Here is a 13,737-nt window from a genome sequence, read left to right as displayed (position 1 = left end):
CAAATTTGGATTGGGTTGGTTCTGTTGTACAGATTGACAAATGTGTGTTTATGAGGAGGAAGTACAACAGAGGAAGGCTTGTTAGGGAAAGATGGGCTTTCGGACTGTTAGTTTGCATCACAAAAAAGGGCTTGCTTTTGTTCGTTGTCGATCGATTATCCGAAACCATGATTCTGTTGATTGAAAATTATGTACTACCAGGAATCTGGGCATCTTATAAATGCCTGTCCAGCCTTGGGAATGTTTCCCCTTACATTCAAAAGACTGTTAGGCATAAGGCCACTTCCTTGATACAATAACTGGGGTTTGTACAAACCAGGTGGATGGTTTTTGGTCGAGTGTGAAAGGATACTTGAGGCGGAGAGGGTCTAGGGGTCAGAAGCTTGTGCAGGAATATGCCGATTAGTTCATGTGGAGATAATTGCATGGACCTATGGACGCAGGAATATCTCTAAGGATATTGCGGAAAGATACCCTATGCATGGTTAGTGTTTGTAGGGTGTGATTCTTCTGCAATTTTACACATTTCGCCCCTGCAACCACATGGTAGAAAGTGCATTTTTGTAAGGTTAGAATATTGAAAAATTAAATTATATTTAAATTATATTTTTTGTTCCTTTTTACAATAGTTCTTAGGTTAGGTTTAGTAGCAATAGTAATTTGACATTGTTGTGTTACTATTTTGAAAAACTTCATAATTTTGCTCATATTGGAAATGGATGTTAGGTTAGGAGACATGCGTTAGGTTGCAAAAGTAATATGACATCCTTGTGTTAGTACTTTGAAAAAATATATGTTTTCGTTCATACTGGAAATCGTTGATAGGTTAGGAGGGTTCAGTTAGGTTGCAATAGTAATTTGACGTTGTTGTTAAATCAGGAGTGTTAAGTATTCTGTTGTTTGTAAATTTTTCCGGAGAGTAGTCCGGAATAGGAGTTTGTTTTACATGCGCGGACGTTGCTTTGGGATCAAATATCTCAGTTATTTGAGTTTTCCTGCATGTTCGAACAACTTTTATATTACATAAAATGGAATTCTAGAGGTTGTACAGTGAGTTACCTGTACCGAGAAATTTTTCGTGTTTCCTGTACCCAAAACGTTTATTGCAATATTACATTTAAAGGGAAAAAAACTTCCAGGGACAACGTAAACCTAGGTGCCCATATTAGCTAACAGCAAAGTTCGGTATGATTTTACAATACTGGACACTTTCTCAATTTCTTTCATATTTTGCATACTCAATAATTTAGGGCTTCTAATCACGAATCTGCAGTTAAAATTTGGTGCTCACATATGGAACTTGCAAAATAACATGTAGAAGGTTGCGATTTTACAATACAAAAAAAAAGGCATAATTTTGTTAATTCCAATACTCACTAATTATGGAGTCCTGATGACGTATCAGCAGTTAAGATTTGGTGGTCATGTGTAGAAATTGTAAATTAACGTGTAGAAGTTGTAAAATAATGTTGGGTAAATGTTTGTTATATCGGAGACACATTTCTTCATTTTTACAGAAGAAACTACTTACGGAAATTAGTTTCTGTAGCATTTTGAAAGTTCGTCGAGGTATTTTCTCACCGTAGAAGTAAGCACTTTGGATATAATAAACTTGCATTTTGTGCAAAGCAGCAACATTATGCCGTTGTTTTCATTATGTACCTGCAGATGGCGCAAGCGTCGAAAGTCATGCGGTCTCGCCAGTGTTTGCAAGCATGCCTTATTTTATGAGATTTTTTTTAAAAAACTATGCTTACCTAACCTAAACTTGCCGGAAATGATCTGTGGGGCTATCATGAATGATTTTTGGGGCTATCCGTCAGTGGTTCATGGGGCTATCGTGAATCGTTTTTGGGGCTATCCGTCAATGGTTCATGGGGCTATCGTGAATGGTTTTTAGGGCTATCCGTCAATGGTTTGTGATGACATAATGAACATGAAAGTAGGTATTTTTTGGTTAAGAAGGTTGAAACACTGCACACCCACTCCAAATCGACAAAACAAAAGCACGACGATCCACAGCTGTGCGTGCCATATTGTATGTTCCGCAACAAAAGAAAGGAACCAAAAGAATTACTCGTAATGTGAAAAATCGAAGTTATTTTCGTGTAAAAAGCATAATGGCACCTTCAACTATGTTCCGCAATACACAATTGGAAGTACGAACCATCCGAAACACAAAATATCAGATTTTTATGTGTCTCCGATATAACAGACATTTACCTAACGTTGTGAATAACCATGCTGATTCTCAATACATAAACAACAATGGGAGCCATTTTTCTCATATGAACAAGTGACGTTCGCAATGAGTTACGTTCAGTACCCAAGGTTGCTAAAGTGTTGTGTGATATGTGAGACCTGTATTCGTTACGTTGCATTGCGTTCAGTATACAAGGTTGCTAAAGTGGTGTGCGATAAGTGAGACCCTCAGTTGTTCATGTGAGGAAGATGGAGGAAGGAGAGGTAAAACTTTGGTATGGGCCCAACACCTCTCACTCGTTTCTTTTGTCATTTTTAACATTCGTACTCTTCTATTCTGCATTATGAAAGATTCTTCAAGGTGGTATTTTGCTTTTTTCATGAAAATAATTTCAATTTGTGACATGAGTAATTATTGTTGTTCCTTATTTCGCTTCTGTAAGAGACAATATGGCGAGACAGCTTGACTAGCGTGGTACATCATTGGGTACGCAGTGTTTCCAACCTTGTCAACCAAAAAATCCCCATGAACCATGCACGGACAGCACCACAAACCATGCATGGCAAGGTTAGGTTATGTTAGGCATAGTTAAAATTGTCATCTTCTTACAAAAAATGGCATGGTTGGAAACACTGACAGGGAGTTACGTCATCAAACATTCAAAACATGTTGTTCATGTAGTGCAAGGAAATGAAAGGAACGAAAATTGTGCGTCGAAGAGACACTTCTGTTCAAAAAATACATTATTTCCCGGTGAAATAGATTCCATGATGAAAGAAAATATGCTACGAAACTGACATTTTTTGACAGTGCCTGGTCGCAATTAGCCTTAAACCCCTCTAACGATGTACGGGTAGCCCCACAAACTATTCTCAGATAGCCACACAAACCATTCACGGATAGCCCCACGAACAATGCACGGTTAGGTTAGGTAAACAGTTCAAATTTGGGGTCGTAGTAATATCAGGAATATATATTACGTTCTTTAAGTATTCGAAATGCAAAATCTTGCAATAAATAATGAGCAATTGTGCATTGTCGGTTGCGATCACTAACCCCCTTTTTTTGGAAATGCCACACGTGAGCGCCAAATATTAACTGCAGATTCGTGATTAGGAGCCCTAAATTATTGAGTATGCGAAATATGAACGAAATCGGGGAATTGTCCGGTATTGTAAAATCGCTCCCAAAGTTCTTGCAACAAACTGTGTGGCGTTCAGGTACGCCCTCACCTTAGAATCGAAGGTATTTTGTGTATATGCATAAAATACACAATTGGCATTATATAAATTATTCTCTTTCGTAGAAATCCACATGTATTTACTCTCAATGGAAAAGTTTCCTTTGATCCAATGAACACTTACTTAGAGAGTATTCTGTAGAAATAAATAAAAATATATATATTTTGCCGATACTTTGGCAAGGAGTTGTTTTCGCTTCCATGAGTAAAATATATTTAATGCTTACTTCTTGGACACCACCTTCGTGTTGTTGAGCCATGTTCAGCAAAAGACCATCGAACTTCTCCTCATTCCCTGCCATCGTAAGAATTAACTCAACAGACACTGAACAAAGTGACAATATCAATTTATGTAAACCAGACACTTCCAGAAACGTGCAACTCCAACTTGAAGTGCCAGTGCTTGCCGTTTTGTTTAATATCGATCGACTGAGACACGATTCGAGGAAAACTATCGATTCATCAAAAAGGATCTGCTTAATTATCCCAAAGAGAACATCCGTAACTAGCCAGAAAAACATAATTATTTTGCATAAAATCTAAAATAAAGCTACCCTGATTACTTTCTTGATATTTTTGGGTGTTAGATTATTCACTTACATAATTTAACTAATATTATGTGATATTTACGTAGCTTCCTCGCATGGGACTAATCGTTAAAGTAGTAAGTGAGAGAGAGCGAGAAGGAGAGAGCAAGAGAAAAATTCACAACAAAGGTCGTTCTGTAGTTGTTTCCTATAATGGATTTAGTGTAATAAAATAATCGTTACTTATTTTGTATTGGTAGTACTATTAATTGTGGAATATGTCAAGGCAAGGAACAAGATTAGACTCCAAGAAAGTGGTATGTTACATTTTTTCATCTTGCTTGCACGGAATTACTCGCATAAAATTGTGAATCAAACCAAACCTATTTCTCAAAATGATATCTCTGGGCTATAAATCTTTTCTGTTAGACTTGGTACTAATATAATAGGCTGCGTCGTGACGTCTTGGTAATTTTAATTATTATTCTGAAGTTAATCCATCTTAATGACTGTGATAAATGTATATATTTACACTGTGCTGTTGTATGTAAAGAAAAATTTTTAACACTTTACTATACCGGAGACGGATTTCTTCAAATTTACAGGAGAAAGTACTTACGCAAATCATTTTCTGTAGCGTTGTTCATGTTCGGGAATGTAGGTTTGATCCATTTTAATGCGAATGCATGTGGTTTTCTACGAAAATCTATTTCCTACGCGCTATTGCTGCTGCCGCCATTTACTTTCTGCACGAGAGCACAATACGCGCTATTGCTGCTGCTACAAGCCGATGTTGTCCGTATTTGCTAAATTGAACGAAAGGAGTGCTAATGGAACCTAACCTAACCTAGTAGGCATACCTCGTCCCTGTGATGGTTCGTGGGGCTATGGTGAATTTTTGGCCTAACGTCAATGGTGGATGGTTTGTGGGAAATGAGGAACAACAGTAAGTACTCGTTAATGTAAGAAATATACATTATTTTTGTTAGAAATTCATTATTTCACCTAAAGAAATGTTGCGCAATGCAGAATAGTACATTAGCAATGTAAAAAAAGGAGCGATTTTACAATACAGGGAATTTCTCCATTTTGTTTGAAATTCGTCATACTCACTAATTTTGGCCCCCTAATCACGAATCTGCAGTCAAAATTTGGCGCTCACACGTGGAAATAGCAAAATAATCGAAATTAAGTTCTTATTTCCACACCCTCGATTTCCGAATTTCCCGCCGGTTCCGGGCTCCGCCCCTGGGGTAATCGACCTACCGCCCCCAACCGCTATCGCGGCCCCGCCTCCGCTCCGCTTCGGCTTCCCGCCTCCGCTCCGCTTCGGCTTCCCGCCTATATCTATAGACTCCCTGTTAAGGGCATGTTAGAAAGTGGCCGGATTCACCTGCCCCCAAATAAGCGCCAAATTTATACGTGAGCGCCAAATTTTAAGTGCAGATTCGTGATTAGGAGACCCAAATTAGTAAGTAACCGAAAATTCAAACAAATTGGAGAAATTCCCTGTATTGTTAAATTATACCTAAAAAAATTGCGAAATAAATCATTGATAGGTGTCTCCGGTATAGTAAAGTAGTATCGAAAAATTTGCCAAAGCTACAAGGTAGACAAGATGTACATTCCTATACTACAAGAAACAGCAGGCGTATAAATATACCCTATCATAGACTCTCAAAATCCCTGAATAGTTATGAAGCTCTAGGATTAAGACTATTTAATAAGCTACCTCTTGATGTGACAAATATGCCTATGAATGTATTTAAACATAAACTGTATGCCTGGTTAGTTGCTACACCATTGTACTCAACTCAAGAATTTCTGGAAATTAAAAATATTGTATTTTAGTGTAACTTAAACATAAAATGGGTTATAATTTTATATTATTTTATAATATATTTCACATGTATTTTGTTCTTGACGTTGTCTATTGCTGTGCAAGCTTAATGACAATAAAATATTATTATTATTAAATGGGTATTGTCTACTGACCCAATAGAAGTTATACATATTTCCATATCACTGGAGAAATCTTTACATTTTGTGTAAATTGTGTTTTCTTTTATGTTTGAACACCCACCGTTCAAGAAAAGTAGTAATTGAGTTAGCAAAAAAATGATTTCATCTTGGGTTCGTTCCCATGCTATTCTCATAGAAATTTGTTTATGTTTTAGATATAGTTCAAGAAAAAACTGTATCATTGATCAGAGTTCCCACACACCTGGAAAAACCTGGAAATCTCAGGGAATTTTAAAAAAGTTAAATTCTCAGGGAAATCTCATTGAAAATCATCTAAATGGCAATGAATCCCAGTGAAGTAAATCTGAAGGGCTAGAATATGGGCTAGACTGCACAATCGACCCTTGTGTTTTACCGTTTGGTACTTGTTTACTATCCTTCAGACACATTTATTTATTTTTACAGAAGAAACTACTTACCGTAATAAGTTCCTGTAGCATTGTCGAACATCGGGAAGGTGTTTTGTGTGATATGGGAATGTTTCATAGCTGAAATTCATGTTGTTCGTTGAAAATTAATTCTCCGACGGAGAATAGCTATCCCCACGAACCATTGGCACGTGGATAGGTTAGTTCTGTTAGGTTAGGAAACATAGTTAAAATTTGGTGTCGTGTTAGTATCAGGATCTAGAAATTGGAAATAATTGCGAACCATTGCCGCTAGCCCCACACACTATTGGTGCATGGTTAGGTTAGTTCGTCTCAGGCAAGGGAAAAGGCCTATCAGAAAGACGTACTGGTAATGTGAAAAAATGCAATTAATTTCATAAAAACAACATTGATACACCTTCAGGAATGTTCCGCGAAGCAGATACGTAAGTACGAATGTCAAAAATTGACGAAACGAAAAAATTAGAGGTGTCCGAAGGATAGTGGTACTAATTTACTATAGTTCAAACAGATTTCTTCATTTTTACAGAAGGAACTACTTACCGAAATAAGTTCCTCTAGCATTGTCTAACATCGGGAAGGTGTTTTGTGTGATGTGGGAATGTATCATAGCGGAAATTCATGTTCTTCGTTGAAAATTCATGCTCCGACGGAGAATAGCCTTTGGTGCGAACACCTTCGTACATCATCACGTGTCGTGATTGTGTTTTGTTCATGTTCTTTGGGTATCCAGTGTTTCGAACTGTCGTGTGTTTGCAACAAAAGTTAGAAACATGACGTGTCGTGGATGCGTGGTGAAATTCGTACTGGGTGTGGAAGATCCAGTGGATTTTTTAATTTAATTGAAACCGGGATCGTGAAGAAAGGAAAGAAATGTCGAAAATGTGGCAGTGAATGTAAGCTACTCGTTAGAAGGAATGGGCTGTGGGTATATGCCTAATATGACGTGTGGTGGATGCTTGGTGAAATTCAGGTAAGTTTTCCGTATCCTGGAAACGGATTTCTTCAAATTTAAAAGGTGGGGGGGCTCATTTGGGGGGCAGGTGACTCCGGCCAATTTCTAACATGCCTTTAACAAGGACTCTATAGAGAAAACTGGGTAGCCGGAGCGGAGGCAGGGCCACGGTAGCGGTTGGGGGCAGTAGGTCAATTATCGGGGGACAATTAATACTACTTTTTTTTTCCACTTCCAATTGTTTCCTCACCTTACATTTTACATTTCTGGAATTGTTGATTCATACCCTTTCCAACGATGTATCAAACATATTTCTATTAAGAAGGGTCGATTCGACATCCTTACCAGAATATGCTCCTAGCTGTTGATTTTCTTCACATAAGCTTCTTTGAAGATATAGGCTTGTTATATACGAGGCACATCCAGAAAGTAAGTTTCCCTATTTTTTTAAAAAAAAACCAACACAGTTTCAGGAAACCATTTATTGGCAACAGGTACAGCAAAGGTTCAGCTATTTTTCAACATAGCAACCACCAGAATTGACACACTTGTCGTATCGTGGTATCAACTTTTGGATCCCACTGTCGTAGAACTCTGCCGCCTGTGAATGGAACCAGCGTGTGACAGACGTCTTCAGCTCTTCGTCGTTGCCAAAACACTCACCGGAGGACAGGAATTTCTTGAGGTGCAAGAAAACGTGAAAATCGCTGGGAGCCAGATCAGGACTAAGGTGGATGATCAAACAACTCCCAGCCGAATTCCGTCAAAACAGCTGCTGTGCGCCGAGCCGTATGTGGACGAGCATTGTCACGAGCACAACACCTGCAGTAAGCATGCCACGCCTCTTGTTTTGAATGGCACGTCGCAATTTCCTTAGTGTTTCACAGTAATGGTCAGCGTTCACCGTTTCACCTCTGGGGAGGAAGTCAATGAGCAAAATGCCCTTCCTGTCCCAAAACACGGTGCACATCACTTTCTGTACCGACAGCGTCTGTTTGAATTTCTTCTTGACTGGAGATCCACTATGCCGCCAATGCATTGACTGCTGCTTGGTTTCCGTGGTGAAGTGCGAAATCCACGTCTCATCACCCGTGACGATCCAGTCGAGGAAATCATCACCGTCATCATGGTACCGTTGCAGGAATGTCAGTGCTGCTCCTGAACATTTCATTTTGTGTTCGGGTGTCAGGTTTTTCGGCACCCACCTGGCACACAATTTTTTGAACAGCAGGCGCTGTGTGACAATCTCATGCAACACAGATCGCAATATCTGTGGAAAAAGGCTACTCAGCTCCATAATCGTGAAGCGACGGTTCTCTACGATGCGCTGCCGCACCAGCTCAACCAGATCATCAGTGATGAGGGACGGATGCCCACTGCGCTCTTCATCATGGACACTTTGACAACCCTCCGAAAACTGCCGACACCAGCAACGCACCATCTGAATGACAACGAATGTCAATTGACGCAATGGTTTGTGCATTCAGGAACTTTATCACCGACCGAACCTCGCATGCGGTGGGAGAAGGAATACGAGCTTCCGTTTCGGACCACTGTTGCCTCGCTACTGGAGCCGGGCGGGATCTCTCCGCCTGGCATATGATTGATATGTCTTAGCTCTGCTGCGCAAGCGCAATTTACATGGCTCATTATGTTTACTTTCACGGGGAAAAAATAGGGAAAATTACTTTCTGGATGCACCTCGTATGTTTATTTTCCGTTACATATTAGTTGATAGTGTGTCCATTTGTGAACTACTGGGGTCCGTGGTCACATAACCCACCCTCGATTTCGTAAGGTGGGCTTACTATGCCATTCATATGATGTAATTAATAAATATAAGAATATTAGTTGCAAGATAGTTCATTAAAAGTAAATATTTCTTTGTGACTAATAGTGTAGATTTCCTGCTTATGACCAACTTTCCCCTGTTGTAACTTTATTATCTATGGAATATCAATCTCAAATTTTTTTTACAATTACGGTACTCTTTATGTTGTAAATATAAAATATTCATCAAGTCTCCCACTGCAGATTGCAACAATATAGGCCTTCGGCCTGTTGCCAAGGCACACGACACACCGGCTCGGTCCCCTCGAAAGACCAAGACCAAGCGTCGCTGCCTACCATTTCTCTTTGTTATAAAATATACATATATATGCCACAACTACACTCAGTTCCTGCGGGTCATGAGAGTCTGCATCCCAAAGTTCGGGTAAGGGTCTGCTTTTGAATAATAATAAAAATAATAATTTATGCTTACTTAACCAAGAACCTTAACTCTAAAGTGAGGTAACCTTCCTTACGCTTAAACTTCCATCGTGATCGCACCCGCATCCCACTGACAAGTGAGGATACGCATGCGAGTCGCGAGCGAAATCAGCATAATTTAAACTGACATCTTATGGATTGATAAAGCCTCCGCCTCACTGACCAGTGACGGTGGGACACCTCATCAAACCAAAAGGAGGCCAGTTAATTTGTACTTATAAACTAAATTTACTCTGAAAGAAATACCCATTAGCGATTACAAATGTATTTACATTCTCGAATTTCCAATAAACATTCCAAAAATTAACATGAGAGAAGGTTCTCCGTTTAAACCTTAATCAACGTATTCACAAATCCCAACATAGTTAAATTAAAAGAAAAATATACAAACTTCTGATCAAAAGAAAAACTACAACAATGCCAAAATAAAATTTAGATCATAACGACTTCCATAATATAGTCAAAACTTTCTATTGAGTTAACATAAAACCCAGAGAGCACTCTCTTATATTACATGTCCATATCCCATCATAGAACTGACACAGCTGTAACTTGGTTTCAATAAACGGGTGACAATTTATTCACTAATGGTCGCCAATATTACTTGTAATCAAGACAAAAGAAAAATTTGCATAACATCTATCCGTAAATTCCTATTCGTGCTTTTGTCATATTTTCACATCTACATTATGTTCTATAGAACTCATGAGGTAAACTACCATCTTGAGGGTCAACCTCTAAAAACATTCATAATTAAAATATATGGGGAGCCTTTCTCTACCCTTTATCAATGTCATATCTCGGCCACAAATTACAAATTTCCACGTGGAATTCCTTAACATAATAGGGGAATCTATGTCTACCCTTTTCAACGCTGTTGGCTACTCACTTTACAAAAGCAAAACAGTAGACTTTTACTTAAATGATTTCTAGAAAAACTTACATACGACAGGTCACCTATTATAGCTGTTTCAAAATTACATCTAATATCAACCTAAATAAGAGAAACCACAAACTTTCCTCAACGTTCCGTATACTCAGACTTTAAAACGGATATGTAAACTATATAAGCTATGAGATTTAAAAGGCACCCTTTGACAAGAGGTATGCTCTTGGATTAAAGTAAATAAAGGAATAAACTTTTAATTAATTGAACCTCCTGACCAGAATTCCGAATGATTTAGAATAAAAATTAACTCGACGAGAAGGATGTATATCTTTGATAAGCCTAATTTATTTAACTTGAATTTACATCGGAGTCACACTGACCAGTGACAACTCCAACAGAATTTACGATTTATGAACAAATAACAAATTTTAAATTATTAAGATTAAATAATTATATATGAATCAAATTATTTATATGCCCCCTAAATCCCCTTTAAGGATCATGCTGACCAGCACTAATCCTGAAAGGTGGCTTACGGAGAACTTCGGACATTGTGGAAGGGAGAGCTGACCAGCCACTCCCCACACAAAGCCCATATTCTCCCAGCCCTGGACCTCGACAAGCGATTTAATCACCTAAAGATTCCTGAAAATAATGATTATTTTGCCAGCGAAAGGGCTGGTATTTATACTCGCGGGATTGCGCAATTCTATTCCCTGAACAAAAGTTTTGGACGTATGGAAAGTTATTTTTAGCTTTAACAATTACCCCTTCCAAAAAGGCATATCAAGAAACACAATACAGCAAAAATTTACTTACAAAACCCCGCAGCGCCGACCGAAAAAGAACCCATTGTTGATAAGAAAGAAAAGAATGCAAGCTTCAACTTGCTTTGCATTCTTTTTCGCTTGGCAGAAACTGTGTTACAATTTTAACAAGGAACGAAATATTCATACAAAAGGATTAGAACTCCTAAAGAATTTATACGAGGGCTGTCAGAAATAAAAATGAAAGTCACGAAAATGTACCAAAATTTCTTAATCGTAACAAGATATTGGGGCCCAAATTTTGGAAAAAATGAAAAACGTATAATTTTTCTTAGCTAAGTTATCATAATTATCACAACCATCTGGAAAGGCCAAAAATGCTGTAAGTCATGAAACAAAAATGACCAACATTTTCAAATGAAGTCAATTTTTAGAAAAATACTGCCTGTTTTGAACTGCCCTTGCATAAGGTTTACAACAACAACAAAATTATTTTTAAAAAAATTGTCAAGCAACCTGTGCTGGACCATTTGGTAATTATGGATTGACCCAGGCGTGGTTTGCATAGGAAAACTATATGACATCAGCAGTTTATACTAGCAACCTCCTTCATTAACACTATCATAAATACTGAAAATTTCTACGTAGTACATTTCCTGTGTGTGCCTGATCTTCAATAATTAACATCTGTATGCTGGGAGGAACCAAGCAACATTGAAGTCTGCTGTATTTCAATGGCAACAGATCCCGTTGTAGTAGCACTGGCAGAGAAGATTCCACACAGGTAAAACAGCGACAGCGAAAAATCAGGCTGGCTCAGTAGCTCAGTGGTCAGAGTAATGGCATGGTATATCAGAGACCCGTGTTCGAGTACTGATCGAACATTCATGTTTCACTGTGTGTTACGGTCATGAATATAAGACACATCCTAATTTTTCACAATTGAAATTTGGATAAAATGTGTAACTTATATTCGGGCCAATACGGTAATTAACGTGGAATTATCAGAAATGCTCAATTTAAGCATGATGAAGGTAAGTTGAACATTTATTCAAAAACTAAACACATGCTGAATGATTTACTTTTTCAAATGACACACACCCTGTATTTCAGAATTCAGAACTGTTTACTCTGACGTATGGAGCATTAGTTTCGCAGCTTCTCAAAGACTATGAAAACGTGGATGATGTTAATAAGCAGCTGGAGAGAATGGGATACAACATAGGAATTCGATTGATAGAAGATTTCTTGGCAAGGACAGCATCAGGAAGATGCTATGATTTCAGGGACACAGCTGAAAAAATTCAGGTTAGTTGTGCCTTATATTTAACAATAAGTGTAGTCTGCTCCATTCTTTTGGACATAGTTCTGTTACATAATTAAGGCCTCCTCCATAACTATGTTTTATTTTTTTAATTGACAGATATCAATGTTTTATGTAATATACTTTATTCCAGCACACAAAAAAGTGGGGATATTTGATCCCAAAGTATGGCCCGTGTAAGTAAAAACTGGCATCTCAGAGTACTTTCACTGCTTTTTATTAGTGAAATCCATTTGTATGCCCATGTGTAATCTCATGTTGGGTGCTGTATTCACTTGCACAAAGTCTTTGAGCTGTTCTGCTTCACGGCAAGGTGACGGATGAACAATAACACATCTCAAGCACCAAGAACAACGGAAAACATTAATAAATCATGCAATATATTTCACTTTCTTGAGAGAGTCAAGGGTACCACATAATTTACTTCTAGAAACTTACGAATATGAATTTATTTCCTAGAACACATGGGGCCTCTTGGCCTACTCTGTTACCTTGTAATCAAGGGTTCTATGTTCAGTTTGTGGTGAGTTAGTGATTGTAGGTATCTACTTTAAGCTCCTTTTGTGTGTGTCGATACCAAAATATAACCCATAATATCAGCATCAAATACACTAATGTGCTTTTCAACTTAACGCAAAGTACGAAAAAATTGTAGCTCGAGAACTTAATTATGCATCATTTTCATTGGACAGCCACCTGATGCATGTGTGAAAGGCATATTACAATACACTGTACAGTAAGAAAGCACAGTAACAATACCTACAAACATGACGTTCTGGAGCATTTACACTTGTACATATCTGTAGGGGTCTCCCTGAGACCAACAATAGTCAGCAAGCATATTGCCGTTCCAACCACTTTTCAACCACAGTAATATCCTGGTGGAACCTTTCCCCATGTTCATCACTGACTGCTCCCAGGTTTTTCGGGAAAAAGCCCAAATGTGAATGTAATTTGAGGTACATGTGGCATCCCATGATATGGAATCAGTGCACCATGTCACGAACAGTGATTCATATTTGTGTGCTTTGACATTACCCAGGAAAACTAGAACACACCAACTTGAATGCCTGCCATGCTGCATTTGCTGGTTGAGAAAGTGTAGAATCAAACGGCTCTAATCTGTGTGCCAACAAACACACCTTCCTTA

At 38.3% G+C, this 13,737-nt stretch overlaps 2 protein-coding genes across 2 annotated transcripts in view; one reads left to right on the top strand and one right to left on the bottom strand.

The window, feature by feature from the left end:
• nudC (nuclear distribution C, dynein complex regulator) overlaps positions 1–3,851 on the bottom strand; it is a 116,396-nt gene extending 112,545 nt beyond the window's left edge. The window contains exon 1 of the mRNA XM_083141406.1: positions 3,671–3,851. Coding sequence (XP_082997532.1) covers positions 3,671–3,745 — 75 coding nt within the window. The 5' untranslated portion in view covers positions 3,746–3,851. The remainder of the gene's footprint in view (positions 1–3,670) is intronic.
• A 270-nt stretch (positions 3,852–4,121) lies between these two features.
• Positions 4,122–13,737, top strand: part of Bet3 (blocked early in transport 3) — a 28,143-nt gene continuing 18,527 nt past the window's right edge. The window contains exons 1-2 of the mRNA XM_083141880.1: positions 4,122–4,287; positions 12,377–12,571. Coding sequence (XP_082998006.1) covers positions 4,249–4,287; positions 12,377–12,571 — 234 coding nt within the window. The 5' untranslated portion in view covers positions 4,122–4,248. The remainder of the gene's footprint in view (positions 4,288–12,376; positions 12,572–13,737) is intronic.

This window comes from Lepisma saccharinum, chromosome 20 (genome assembly GCF_977018435.1).
Source record: "Lepisma saccharinum chromosome 20, izLepSacc3.1, whole genome shotgun sequence".
Lineage (NCBI taxonomy): Eukaryota > Metazoa > Arthropoda > Insecta > Zygentoma > Lepismatidae > Lepisma > Lepisma saccharinum.
Note: the sequence above shows the minus strand (reverse complement) of the source record. Positions and strands in the feature narration are given on the sequence as shown.